A 15,648-nucleotide genomic window follows, 5' to 3' on the forward strand; every position below is an offset into this window, starting at 1 on the left:
ATTGCTCTTATGGTATCAAGCTCGAGATTGTTTCACTACAGCCGGCTCTCAACTGAAACGATGCTGCCAACACGAATTGATGCCCTCAACCAGCTTAATGTGTTAACAGTAATCAGCTGCTTGTAACGATAATGGACGGATTGTTGTTGACCAGATAGCGAAGCAATCTTACAAACTTATGTAATTCAATTTGAGACATGACCCTAGCTCCCTGATTGCGATCTTTTGCCGCTGATATAGCCAAGAGGCTGGTGTGTCCGACGAGAACTGGAACTTTTGTCACAAGAGGTCGCGTGATTCAGTAATAAGGTCATGCGTGTGGATCTCCGCCTGTTCCGATTCATCACTAGCGGATTGGTTAAACGTTCCATCCAGGTTGGTAGATCGTGTCTCCGTTCTGGTCTGGTCTAAAACTCTAAAAATACGTTTCAAGTATTATAAACATTCAAGATCACAAGTCGTATTCTTCCTATATATTTTGATTTAATCTGAGAAAAAAATGTAAATGGGTGTATTCTCACAGAAGTAGAAACTCAGTGACTCTGAAATGCATTGAATCAAAGTAAAAATTTAAGTTATAACAGATAATTTTAATTGTTGTAAAAAATTTTGATCAAAACATAATGTGTTTCCAAATGACGTTAAGATTGTTCAATAATACAGCATATTATGTAAGAACATTGCTGATCAAGGTTTTGTAAAATTTGTCAGTTAAATTTACATAAATTTGTATAATTTGTACATAAATTTTTGTATTATGAGCTAAAACAAAAATATTTTTTAAGTCATACTAGATCTAATTTTTTATGAGGTAATAAAAAGATATTTCTACAGTCAAACTAGATCTCATTTTTCATTTATCTCTTTTGTATTTTTGATTTTAATTAAAAGTTGAATAATATCAGAGATCATTGAAATTTAGGTGATTTACTGCTTGCTGATGCAGTTTTAGTTCAGAAGTCCAAACGAAAGTCAGAAAACTGTGCAGTAACATATGCAAACTGTTTGTTGCAAGAGCGTTTTATTGGATACTGACGTAACACACTTCGAAGGCTTCAATTGCATAATATTTGCGAGTTCATTTCTAAGTAGAAGGGTAATTTAATTTGCTCTCACCGTGCTGTTTGTCATTTGTAATATTTTGTTAGCAAATATATTAGTTTGTGCAGGATACCTTTATAAATTACGGTGCTTGCTTGAGAACTCTGGAATTAATTATCAATACGTGTTAAATGTTAATTTAGGTTATATCATTAAAACTAAATCACTTTAAAACATTTTCCAATTAAGGAAACAGAAATTGTTTTCCCGGATTTATCTGATTACAACTAATTACAGTAATTTCTAAGTCAGAGTTGTACTTTCTCAACAAAATCATGACAAACTGAAGTATATAAATATTAAAGAAGTTCTCGTAGCACGAAAGGGATATTGAGAGAAAGTCCTATGTGCAGTGTATGTGCCGTGATATACCGGTGTGTATGATACCATCAGAAGTGGTTACACTCTGCTTAATGTTACATCATTTCCTCTAGAGTTTCATGATCTTGCAATGGAGGAAGTATTCTTCCTGCCTGTGCTTGGGTCGTGTTGCTCTGTTACTGTAGTGTGAGGGTTAGTTAGGCTCATTCAGTGTAAGGATTTCTTATGTCAGAAAGGTCCACTAATGAGTATTTTTTTCACATTTAATACAATATATTTCTGCTAAATTTTACTGATACACACTTTATGGTTTCCTTTAGTCAGACATGATTAAGATGTTTTTACTTTCTTTCTGAAGGAAAGTCCTAGAACTGGCTTTTTTCTATAAAATATTCTCTTATATTGAGTATTATATTGTTTTGATTCCGCAGTAAAAAATAAAATTAATAGTACCAAATAATTTAATGAAAGTATCATTATTCTTGTGGATCAAGTAATTTTCTTCAAATTTCAATGATAAATAATAATTATGATAATTATAATTAATGTTTTTAACTTTTCAAGAAACTTCATACATTTTGGTAATTTGGTAGACTTAAACTAATTTTGAAATTTTATTTATATTTGATAAAATTACATACATTTTATTTGTAATTGTTCTAAATATAAATTTTAGTACTTTTTTCTAGGAGCTAAACTTTGAGTTGTAGTTCAATGACAAACATACTTTTTTGTTCGACACACAAGAAGTGTACCTAAACAGTTACAAAAAATTATAATTATGATATAATTTGAGACAGAATTTATTTATGAATAAAATAGCAATATGCTAGGGTAAGTTTAAAAACTTTATTTTTTATGAGTTTTAAAAATATATTTTGCAAAGACGCCAAAATGGTTTACCATTATAGAGGTTCACCATTTCCAGTTCTAGAGCTGGTCGGAGCTTAAATGTAAAGCATATTTTCAAAATGCACTTTCAAAGCAAACCGAATTCTTAAATCTGGCTGAACTAGAAATATCACAGTGGTGTTTATTTACAGAGCAGTCTTCTATACACAGTGAATGAATTTTATGAACAGTGAATACGATGTGACTAGCGTTGAGCAGTGCAAGTCCTACGATTGTGTGTGTGCGTGTTGACATAAGTGTGTGATATGTTGTCCGGTGCGGTAAGTGAAAATGATCTGGCCAATGTGTACGCGGCTCGCCGTCCGCGCAACTCCTGTCTACCGATGTTCTTCCACTATCGTCGCCCTCGACTGCGTCGTTGGGGTAGTTACGGCTCCTGGGTATGTACTTCGGCAGTATCTGCGTTTCCTGTACTCTAGAATACATGAAAATCTATCAAAATGACCGAGTTGCTCATTGTAACATACCACAATGGTATACAATCAATAGAGAAGTGCAGTAGTATGTGAATAGTGTTTGATTTTGAATTGGTAACATATTAACGCTGGAACTGGCAATGTTGTAATTTAGTACGCATTTTTTCCTACCATGAATACGAATTTTTGCATATTACATCTTGGGTGTTATTGTGGTATAAATGAACCAGCCATCCTGATCTGATGTCATGAATTTGCAGGTACCCACTGTTGCTAATCAAGTCAACTGGATTCCACGCCAGTTCTAGGGTTAAAGTTGTAATTTTATTGATGAAAATCAAATATATATTAACTGTTTGCTTGTTTAGATTAACATTGTTAGAACGAATAAATACAAATACATAGAAAATCTTCAATTTGGGTTTGTATCCAATTTTTCATAACTGTACCTATTTCTTCTATGTTGGCTTCAATAGAATTTGTCACTATTTTTCTCATTTATTTACAATATTAATGACACGTATTGTATGTTATATATTTTTGAGGTCAAATATGATGTATTTTGGACAACAAAATCTACAGCACTGAATTAGAGATAACGCTCAATGTACAGGTAAATAAAAGACTGAAGTAGCATCAACGTTTTGATAAATGTCGGATCCATAATCCATAATGATCCATAATGTTCTATGGGAGATCCATAGAAGATCTCCCTATTCATACAAAGCAACAGTAGTTAACAATGCGGAAAAAGGTCTACGCTTTTTAATAAACATCAACACTAGCATTTCCTTATCGTATTCCCAACGTTTTCTGTGATTACTTCTGGACACTATTGTTTGTAATAAGTAAGCTTACCGCGAGACGCTGGTGTTGCAGACACCTGTGGGAGCGGAGGGAGAGCAGGTGGATGTCCGCTGTGCCCTGGTGGGTCCTGCAGAGAACTACACCAAACGGAAACACGTGCTGCGGGTCAACACATTAGCAGGATCCGAACTGCTGCTACAAGCCGCCGATGCAGGACAGATGGCTCGGTGGATCGAGGCTCTAGAAGAGCAGGCCAACAATAACAACAGTCAGGTACAAGTTTCCAGCTTATACAGCATTCTGTCTAAAAATAAATAAATATTGAAATAAACTTGCGGAATCTCAATTACTAGCTTATTGCCGATTATATGGCAAAATATACTCTATAAATATCTAGGTGCTAAATGAATTGCGTTGCTTTGAACAACAGAATCTGAGTGGTACCAGTCTATCTCCGGCCTCTGCGCAGAAAGGTCTGCGTAAACTGACGAGTCTGCGGAACAGATCACCCACTGGCCAGTCGCCTGTGAATAAAACTCGCAAGCCCAGTCAGCAAGGTTAGTTATGGTGTATTATTCTCTTTTGCTATTCATTTTAATTTGGTGAAATAGGAAGGGGGTATCTTAGGAAATAAGAAAATGATGATTCCAGTACCTCATATATATGCAAAAATTAAACTACCTACCTAATTTTGGTTGGTTTCAGGTTCTAGATTTCTACACCATAAAACCCTTTTGTAATGATTCCCATTTTGCATCCAATTTTAAATAAAATTTCTCTAAATTTACTTCCTTGATAATACAAAGTTTATATTTTTGGCAAATACTCTTAATTTATTACAATACACTTTCTAAATTTGTGTTTTGTCGAAAATTTAGATGGAAACTATTTGATACTTGTTTCTTGTGCATGAATAAAATATCCAGTGCAAAGTCATAGGAAATAGATAGATTCCTAGCACAAATAATCGTCTTCACTTGAATAAGTATGCTTGGACAGATTCTGTTCACTCTCTGTTTTTGACTGAGCCATAAAAGTTTGAAGTAAGTATAACACTCCTATACAGAACAAAATAGAATTTATATTGTCAATGCCTTAGTTATCTTGAGTGTAAGGATGTAATTACCATTTTGAATATTTGTAAGTTTATTCTAGCTCATGAATCCAGGCTTTTGTGTATACTGAAAGTGTGCAGAGATTCGACAAGTCAAAACATGAAACAAATCACGAGTTGAAAAAAATATATAAATTTATCCTAAATATTGAAGATAGAAGAAGTGTAAATCACTATCATCTTAAAAATTAATTTGAATTCCAGAGTAACATCCATGAGTTAAAGTTTTTTCAGTTTTTTTTCTGAAATGGAGGAGAAGTGATATGGGTCTGATATTTACTGTTACAGTGGTGGAGGGTGTGCCGTCACCCAAAAGCAAGACATGGAAGGGTCGAGTGGCCAAACAGCTCAGGAGGATACAGCATAGCGGCTCTCCTGTCTCTCCTACAGCCACCACCCCCCATCCTGAGGGGGCCACCATCGGTGTACCATTAGAGGAGTGCCCACCGGTCAGTTTCTAGATTTATTCCTTGACTATTTTACATTCTTCAGAAGAGACTTTAAAAATGTACAACTTTATTCATACCAGAATCACCCCCCATCATGAGGGGGCCAACCACCATCGGTGTACCATTAGAGGAATGCCCTCCGGTCAGTTTCTAGATTTATTCCTTGATGATTTTACATTCTTCAGAAGAGACTCTTCCAAATTTTTGATAACTTTAGTCTTACCAAAATTGTGTTAGTCCCTTTAATGATGTGTTTTTATGAGTACAAAAAAAACGTAGACTTGTGTGAATTAAAACTTAGTAATTGTACGTCGTGATGTTTCAGTCTGCAATCAACGAGTTTGTGCCTCTGTTAGTGGAGATGTGCACCGGCATCGTAGAAGCAAGAGGCCTGGAGATCATTGGCATTTACAGGTAATTTTACAGTTACAAAACTGTAACCTTTTGTAACAGTCACTGTTGCATCTTTGTGTTTATTTTAAAGCAGTGTGAATATATATGTTGCAGTATACTTTTTGTTAGTGAACTATCATGCCATTCCTCAGGGAGTTTTAGAAGTAAATTTTTATAGTCCAAATCACATCCAATAGGTGTCTGAAACATGTTTTGTGATTAATGCGTAGAGCTACTGAATGGACGACCTACCTCACTGGCAGTTCATCTGTTTCACAGCTACCTGCAATATGTTTATTGATTGTTATTACATCTCCGTGAATAATATCTTTATGTTTGAGGACAAGGCTTACAAAATGGATCGAAGAAAGCATTTAGGAAGCTACCTATTGGTTACTATAAAAATTTGGGGTATTTTAAAAATGTTTGTTTCATATCAAAAAGTTTAAAGTTTAAAAGAAATTTTCTCACAACATGTCATAATTTCTGAACAAACACAATATAATGATAAAAAATATTTAACAAACAAAAAACCTCACTTTTTGAAGCCCTGTTGGGTGTTTGGAAAGTTACCGCTATAAGGTTTAAGAAACTCTTCGATATACTTGAAATAATATGTACACAAATATGTAATTACTAAGCTAGAAGCATTTAAGATTTGAGAATCTATTGTCTTTACATTTATGTTACAAATTTTAAATTTTTGACTAAAAAAGAGTAATAAGGCATGCTAACAGTTAAATTTAGAGGAGGTTTACTCTGAGTATGCTTTTTTTCTTTTTTTATGCCACTATTTGTATTGACTTATTTATCAAAATAATTGTAGAGTACACAGTATTTTAAAAACAAAATTAGTTGATTTAAGATCAGGTTGGAAATGAGTGTTAACAGAGATACTAACTGTAAGTTTTGGACAGGGTACCAGGTAACACAGCTGCCGTGTCGTCACTGACCGAGGCAGTCAACCGAGGCCTGGAACCTGGGATACTGGCTCAGGATCAGCGTTGGACCGACGTTAACGTAATCTCGTCGCTGCTTAAGAGCTTCTTCCGGCGACTACCCGACTGTCTGCTCACCACCGAGCTCTACCCGAGCTTCATCCGAGCAGACAAGATAGCAGACCCCCACCTGCGCATGGCCACCATACGCAGACTGGTATGTAGCAAGCGTACGACTTTGGGTGTTTTCATTGTGTGTGGTAAATCACGGAACTCGTGTTCAAGAAACACAAGTGCAATAGGTTTTTAAATGTATAACTCACAGAATTCTTCACATGAAATCAACACTTCTCCTGACTGTTCAAAAATATGTATTTTATGAGTTATTTATATTCTTAAAGTAAGTCAAATTATTTTTGATTTTTACCAAATAGTTTTAATTTTTAATTTCACGTTATCAGTGAAGTAATTTATTCATTCAGTTGTTTAAAACAGTATAATTAAATTGTTTAAAAAGGTTTTTGTTGTGGTCTAAAAAAATCTTGGAAAATAAGCAAGATAAGTTAATTAATAAAATGTAACAACAAAAATCAATGCAATAGATAAAGTACTCAAGACTGGAAGAAGTGAAGATCTCGAAACGTAGTGTTACTGATTTTTTGTTCCACTGAAATATGCCAAATGTCCAAAAAAGTCCTGTTTCCTTACAATTCTTCCTTCGTAAAAAATAAACTTCAAACAAAGAATTGGAAGAACAATAGTTAGAACGTGTACATGCAAAAATATAGAACTAATAACAAATACAATAAAAAAGAAAAAAATATTCTTGTTGAGGCTAGCAAGAACCTCTGATACTTAGGGAACAAACTCCAACAGTCATCTCCCGCAGTAGACTGTCTGACCTATCAAACTACCCTTGCACCCCAGAATCTCAACATTTGCGGTTAGTGATGTGCCGCTCCTGGACATCCATAAGGTGGCCCAGATTTAAGTGACACATCGGTTTTTGCTGTGTCTAGTGGTAGGTTCAACTGGAAGATATAAACCAGGCAGAAGTGATCCCTGCTGGGTTTCCGTCTAAAAGGGTTAGTTAGATGGGTATATCTAAACGTATTGTTACTTTCATTTACACAGTTTTAAACGTTATCTAAACATATAATTATGATGTAAAAGTAAATTCTGTGCAGCATACAGCCTTAAAATACTATTTTCATCGTTTATGCTTAATTTGGAAACTCTAAACTTTTTTATTTAAACTTTAAACTGGTTAACACTCTTTGAACACAATAAGAAAATTTCTACTCAAAGTTGTGAATGCTAAGAAGAGTTTGTAGCACTAGAAATGTAGCACTAGATATGAATAAAACTCAAGTACCTGATGATTTTAGTGTAGCTCTTAGCCTAGTAAATAATTATGTAAATAGTTGTACTCCAAGAAATTCGTTATATTGGAAAGTAATTGTTGTGTTGAAGATGTCCTAAAGTGTGCTTCTGAATTAAATCTATCGGGTAGTGAAGATTACTATGGTTTTTCAAATAAGATTACTAAACAGATTATCAGTGTCATAGCTGAACCACTAACTTATCTATTTAATGGAATGTTAATTGAAGGCACATTTCCTCAATGTTTAAAAACTAGCAAAAGTAGTTCCTATCTATAAGAAGGGTGATAAAACAAACCCTTCCAGTTATCGTCCCATATCTTTAAATACCTATTTTTAGCCAAAATATTTGAATATTGTATCAAAAACCAATTACAAAACTTCTTCATGCTAAATGGTCTCTTATGTAAAGAGCAGTTTGGGTTTTTACCAGGAATGAATACTACAAAAGCTGTAGAAACTCTAGTTGGTAATGTTATTCATAATTTTGAGTATAAAACAACATCATCTGCAACCTTATTGATTTGTCTAAAGCCTTCGACAGCATACCTCATGAGTTACTTATAAGTAAACTTTATTGCTATGGTGTGCAAGGTAGTGAGTTGAATTTGTTGGTATCTTATTTGAAAAATAGAAAACAAATGGTTGTTCAGGGTTCTACTTCGTCTCTCATAAAAACAATTCAAATTGGTGTGCCACAAGGCTCAGTTTTTAGGTCCTTTTTTTATTTATCGTTGCAGTTAATGATTTTCCTTTCAATTTACCCTGTATGTCAGTTTTGTTTGCTGATGATACTACTCTTCTAAATCACCCATAGTACACTTAATGGTTTAATAAAAATACAAGAAAATGCAATGAAGGTAGCAACTGAGTGGTTTCAGGCTAACAGGCTTGTTGTAAACAATAGCAAAACAGAAAATATAATTTTTTCAATGGACCATGTAATTTACAAATGTTTTAAGGCCTGTTAAACTATTAGGAATCTTTTTAGACAGTAGACTAAGCTGGGAAAGTCATATAGAAAATCTTTGTACTAAATTGGCGAGAGTAATTTTCCTATTGCGCAAATTGAAACTCTGCATCACCGAAGAAATGCTAATAACCTCCTACTATGCCTTTTTCCACTCCCACTTAGTCTATGGAATTTCTTTATGGGGAAATAGTTGCCATTCAAATAAAGTGTTTGTTTGTCTGGCAAAAAAAAAGCAATAAGAATTATAAAAAATCTTAATGAAAGGGAATCTTGCCTGCAAGCTTTTAGGGATTTAAATATCATGACATTGCCCTGTTTGTATATATATTATTGTTTACTGGATGTAAAAAGCAAATCTGCAAAGTTATACTGTTAGAGAAACCATACATACTTATAAAAACTAGAAAAAAGTACATGTTAGAGCTGCCAAGGACCAGGCTTTGAAAAACAAAATGTAGTCATATCTATATGAAAATAAAACTATTTAATAAATTACCAAAAGGAGGATGGATTGTAAATATAAATAGGTTTAAACGAGTTGTAAGCAAATGGGCTTAAAGAAAAGGCATTTTACTCTGTGAATGAATATTTGGCCTGTGATATTAGTTCCTTAAGTTTATAATTTTGTCTAGTCATGTTTTAAGTTTTTTAACCTTTATTTTATAGTTTGGAGATTTTATGTTTTAACCACCTGACTTACATATTTTAAATATTTATATTGTTACATTTTTCATTGGGTTTTAATTGTGTGTGTTATTTGTGTTTCTTGTCCAGTCAGTCTGCGTTTTTTATATATATTTTACCCTACAATGCTTTCTTATTTCTTAAATAATTTTTATACAACCACTCTCTATTTATACCAATTATTAGTTTTGTAAGTTCCTATATCTTGCAACATTCCTGTTAATTTTAAAATAAGTCTCCCAATTATAAAATTGTTAATTTTTTAAGTATTACTGCCCAATAATGTGACGAAGTCTATTGTAACTAATTATGTTACTTAATGACTAATAAAGACATCTTGAATCTTGAATCTTTGTTATTTCATTTTGTGATAAGAGTAAGAATTCCACGTAACAACCAGGTGCTGTGGCACTGATGTTGACACCTGCCCACAGGTGCATGATCTGCCCGACCACCACTACGAGACACTCAAGTACCTGTTGCTGCATCTCAAGAAGGTGGTGGAACACGCAGCCACCAACAAGATGGAGGCTCGGAACCTAGCCATCGTGTTCGGCCCCACCCTGGTGAGAGCGGCGGACGACAACATGGTCACCATGGTAACGGACATGAGCCATCAGTGTCGCATCGTCGAGACCCTCATACTGCACGTGAGTCACCACAGTATATTACGGTATATATTGTATAAGTATATTGGGAGTTTAACTTTGCGTTTTCATCTCTTTCTAGTTGTAGTTTTGTTTTTAATAAGAACTGATCCCATCAGGACACAAAATGTTTTTAAATTGTTTAGTTTACGTTGATGCAAATTACTTATCTTCATCTTTCTCAACACTTAATGTTTCATTAAAATTAAAATGGATATATTATATAATATATGTGTTATTCAGTTAACTATTAAATCAAATTAAATTTCTTCATTGTCAGAAGACTTACATATATATAAGACAATGTCAAAAAATAAACTTGTGATCAGAATTCCATGTACCCTTACCCAACTCAAGTCGTATCACAATGAAAAATTCATTGATTCTAGAACTTTGTAATTGTAAACTTGAATTTATTATAGCACAGTCTACGAGCTAATAAAGTAATTCGATTAAACAGTTTGACATACAAAAATATAAGACTTTGCTGTGCGACTAAAGTTACATTTTATGCCAACTAAGTCAATTTTATATTAATGAATGCTTTTATGCTCTTTAAAACAATTTACATCACATTTTACATGTAAAAAACGAGCATGGAACACATGCATGGATGTAAGTAATTCCAAGGATTGAAAAACTGTTTTACAGTGATCACTATGGCCTATCGGAAATAGACATATATACATTAAATTAAACTGTTAAACACTCTTATTACTCAAATATGCAATATAATCTATTTAAATGTGATTTTCATAATCAAAAGTTTGATTTATAAGATGACTTGCAAAAATTACTATTTACTAGTCCCTAGATTAGGGAAACAATTCAGGTCAACTATTAGTGCTAGACATGGGCGTATACAAGGGGATGGTTAGGGGGCTTAAGCCCTCCACGAAATTTAGAAAGACAAACATTGAAATTGTACCCAGTAATGTTTTAAGCTACAACACATTTATGAGGTCTTAAAGCTCATCGGTTTTGTGGGGAAAGATTTCCGAGCCCATATTTCAGAGGGTATTTTATATCTATTAAACCACCCAGTGTGTGTTGACCCCCCTCTCTGAAATAATTTTCTTTATACGCCACTGGTGCTAGACCTATGGTTAAGTATTTCATCCCTAAGATTTGTTATAATTATCTCAATTTAAGTTTTGTGGCGTTTCTATACATTAGCAACAATTCATTGTATATGTAAATAAAATTATAATTGAATTGAATTTTGAAGGAGAATTAAAAGGAGAGAACATTCTTGGCATGTTGCAGGTGGACTGGTGCTTTGGTGATGAGACCGTCGAGAGGTTGACACTGGAGGGTGTGGAGGGGGGAGGGGTGGAGCCTGACCCAGCAGTGGCCAATCACAATCTCCTGCTCGGCAACATACACAAAGTGGAGGGTGAGTAGACAGAACTGCTGAGAAAACGGGGAAAGTTCATTGGGAAGCAACCCTTAAAATTAACAAAATAAATCAAGGAAGAATTTGTTTATTTAAATTATTTTACAAGGGTCTGTATTTAGTTTGGTAGTTGATAGGAAAATCAGGCTTACCGTGAAAACTACCTTCTAGGATCCACTGATTGAAAGTACACGTATTTAGCAATTTTCGATTGGACTGCAATAACGCAGCTATGGTGGGAAGGGTTAATTCAATGTGAATATTGAGTTTAGCTCCCCACCTGATGAGACAATAAGAATAACTCTTCACCTAGATTGCACTGCATTTTGTAGTCTAGGTGTCTCTGATGTCGAAACGATGCAGAGTTTGTTTTGAGCTTCTTCGTCACCGACTATTTTTGGATCCCTTCAGACGAACATGAGTCCAGATTTCACAAATCAAGTCTGCAACAGCATCGGGTTTCAGATGCTGCACATAAGAGGAAGGTGAACTGGAGTTAACTCAACATTCCCTTGGACTGCAGTCTTTCTCAATCAGTAGAGAAAATTGTAGTTGTCTGTCCACAGGATAGAATATGTGTAAAGTACGTGTACTTTTATGTGTTCTTTAAAATCAGTGGACCCTAGAAGACAGTTTTCAACGTAAGCCTGGTGATTTTCATATCTTGGCTTTCAACCCTAATAATTCAAATCTTGTTTTAGTACATTTTAAAATTTATACTTTTATTGAGAGTTTTTAGTTTTGTTTAGGCCAGATATTTGTATAATGTGTTTATTAATTTGTTTAAAATATTAGTAAAAACAGTTTTTTCTGACCAAGTATTGATAAAAATAAAAAACTATGTTTTGAAATTACCTTCCTATTTGACATGAATTACTAGACATAGGCTATTAATTTTTTGTAGTATGACAATCATAAATACATTAATTTTTTATTAAAGTGACTAACGTTTTTTTGGGATATGTTTGAAGAGCATTAGATTTAAGTGTTTTATTGGGATTGTTGCATTGTGATATAAGCATGAAATTAATCAATTTATTGTTGTTTTTACCATTAATAACCTACTGTTGTGTGCTTCTTTGGTCGTGTATTTACCACAGTATTACTAACATTTTTTATTATTCTTATAATAGGATCAACACCTTTTTAAATTTAGTTAACTGGGAGTATTCATAATCTGTCTTGTCAGTTTTGAATTGGTGTTTATTCATATTGAATGCTTCATTGTAGTTAAATCGTTGTATTCAATATTTAAAGAAGACATAAGACGTTTAAATAAGTACCTTGTGTTGTTTTTTGTTCTTTTTTATTTTTACAATAATAAATATTTGAAATAACTTTAATGTAAAAAAGTAAAGTTGAAATTTTACTTTTTTGTGGTTGCCAAAAACAAAATAGTAAAAAAGATTGGAACTTGGATTATCATACAATATTTACATTATAACATTTAAATTTACCTAAATTTAACTCGGGCTTCTAAATTTTGGCTCATAATATCTTCAAACAAGCTTTTTAATTACAACGAAGCAGTAAACTAAAAAAAATTTCAAGCAGACTGAAGGTAAGATGTTTACAGAATTTTTTGTTTTTTATCACTTCTATTCATGTTCTTCCTGGGCATGTTGTGTCTTGCTTGAAAATTAATGCCTTGTGAGCATTTCCATTAAGTGACACTCTACAATTTTTGTTATTTCTATCTCCATTTATTGTTGTCGCATTGGTAATGCTGTTCACCTCATAGAATCGTATTTCAAAACAACTCTTACAAAAAAATTTGAAACATAATAAGTTTTTTGTTGTTGTTAAATCAGTTATTATTGAAGTTACTGTAACTAGTTAATTGTTTCAAAAAAGTATAAAATTAAAAAAGAGAGATTTATAGGTCTGAGTGCTATCATTTTAAAGTTTGTTAACATATTCTTTAATCCTTTTTTATCAGAATTTAGTTTATGTAAATAACAATCCTTATTATATAGATTTCAGCATGTTTATCATTTTTTTTATCCTTTCTTATAATGTATTAAGGGCAAGGCCATCTCAAATTATATTATTGTACTTTTTCTGTAGGTATATTATTAATTCTTAACCTACCATTTTACGCTCTCAAATATTTGTGAATAAAAGGTGAAACGATCAAACAAACAAAAATTCTGGACGATTCCTCAGTGTTTTACTAAAAGATGAGGGAATCCGGTGCTGTTTTGTTGGGAAGGAGGTGAACAGCGGGTATTGTAGTGTAGAAGTTGGCATCACTGTATCAATGTTGTGGCTGTCGTGGCATGCAGGCATGGGGAGGGAACTGTCGGCACGAGACATTGTGTCCTCCATCATTTGTGCAGCTAACCGCAAGATGATGAAGAGCAAGACGAGGAAGACGCACGCAGAAGACAACACGGACCACTCTGCCGAGAGCAAACAGGTTGGTAACAAAACAAGTTGATTGCTTATTACGAATGATAAAACATGTTTTTCCTTACGCAATTGTGTGTACATTTGTGTACTTCATGGTAGTGCATTATCATCTATGATAAGAAAATTTGGAATTGCAGAAATTAATATTATGATGATTTATAAAATATTTAACTTTAAATTAGAACATTTTCTATTCTTAACCTATACCAAAATTATACATTTCAGTTTTGTGTCGTAAAGAAAATAAGTACTTCACAAAGTATTGAAGTATATAGAAAATGTACAAGTTTTAAAATTCAGTATATAATAAAAAAAATAGTGAACAAAATTACACTCTACAAAGGCAACAATAATATTTTGCATTTTAATTGTTTATTTTCAAATGTGCAGAAAAATATAAATACCAAAATGATATATTTTAGTTTTGTCTCCTAAAAAATGTAATTGAAAGAAATTGCTATTTATAGTACTTTACATAAGTATTGAAGTATTTAGAAACTGTACAAGTTTAAAAATTCAGGGTGTGATAAAAAAAGGAAACAGAATTACACATACGAATGCATCAATAATTATTTTCATTTGTATCTTTTATTTTCAAGTGTGCAGAAAAAATAAAAATACATTATCTCTGATTTGTTGAATATAAAAAGTGTATAAACACATAATGTGTATTTGTGAAACACTGATACACTATAAAAAGTTAGTGTACAATAAACAGTAGGGACACATTTCTCAAAGGTAAGTTTAAAAAAACTTTTAATCTAACCTTGAAAAATAATTTGTAATATAGATACCAAATAAATATTTTTACACAATAAACTGTAGTATATAAATCATGTTTAGAAATGAGAGATTAAAAACAGTTTATGCAGAAAATAATTAATTATTTCATTGCAATTAAACAAACCGTGATATTATTGCAGTTAAAAATTAATAAAAGAAAAAAATAATATTAAATATTACATTATAGTGTGAAAAATATGAAGTGGTCTATGTCATGCTACCCATTTAATAGAATTAAAACCAAATTTACGCTAGTTAAATTAAAAAAGTACACCTTTTCAGTATTTTTGTTTATCAGACCATAAACAGTAAGATACCACACTGGATCAATTTTTGAAAGGGATTTTATGTTTTTTACTGTTTCATCAGTATTTTTTTTTTTTATAAAGTTAGATTTAAGTAAAACAAACTGTTATGAAAATCTACAATGCTTTAACTTATAAAATGTATAAACAACAGGGTAATTTAAAACACAGTCAATACAAAAGAAGTGGGTCATATTATAGTCAGAAAATATATGTAATATATTTTAGTCCATTTAATTATTTTTGGGATTTGGTCCTAAACACAGTTTTCTAACCCTTTGAATGCCAACGTCCGATTTTAACGTGTGTTCGGGAAAAAATCACTAAAAATCGAAAAACTAATATTATATTAAATTGTTTGTGAAGAACTGTTCTTTTCAAAATAAATTGTTACAGTACCTTCAGATCAATTGACTTTAACGAAAATCAATCTAGAACTCACATATAAACATTTTTTGTTGACATGGCTACCGGAAACAATGTGACATTAGTTTCTTAAATGTTGTATAACTCACTCATTATTGAAGATAATGATATACATTTATCAAGATTTATAGACAATTGAATACTCTTTCCAGTGATATTATGGACAAAAAAAGATCAGATTTGTTTGGT

General features: G+C 32.6%; 1 protein-coding gene across 1 annotated transcript in view; it reads left to right on the forward strand.

Annotated features, from left to right (window-relative positions):
- The window catches only part of LOC124366876 (rho GTPase-activating protein 21-like), a 271,854-nt gene that overhangs the window by 237,925 nt on the left and 18,281 nt on the right, over positions 1 to 15,648 (forward strand). Inside the window, exons 23-31 of the mRNA XM_046823476.1 lie at positions 2,572 to 2,714; positions 3,630 to 3,830; positions 3,988 to 4,114; positions 4,960 to 5,120; positions 5,446 to 5,534; positions 6,431 to 6,668; positions 9,925 to 10,140; positions 11,404 to 11,533; positions 13,819 to 13,952. Of these exons, the coding sequence (XP_046679432.1) occupies positions 2,572 to 2,714; positions 3,630 to 3,830; positions 3,988 to 4,114; positions 4,960 to 5,120; positions 5,446 to 5,534; positions 6,431 to 6,668; positions 9,925 to 10,140; positions 11,404 to 11,533; positions 13,819 to 13,952 (1,439 nt within the window). The remainder of the gene's footprint in view (positions 1 to 2,571; positions 2,715 to 3,629; positions 3,831 to 3,987; positions 4,115 to 4,959; positions 5,121 to 5,445; positions 5,535 to 6,430; positions 6,669 to 9,924; positions 10,141 to 11,403; positions 11,534 to 13,818; positions 13,953 to 15,648) is intronic.

Source organism: Homalodisca vitripennis, chromosome 7 (assembly GCF_021130785.1).
Source record: "Homalodisca vitripennis isolate AUS2020 chromosome 7, UT_GWSS_2.1, whole genome shotgun sequence".
In the NCBI taxonomy this organism is placed as follows: Eukaryota; Metazoa; Arthropoda; class Insecta; order Hemiptera; family Cicadellidae; genus Homalodisca; species Homalodisca vitripennis.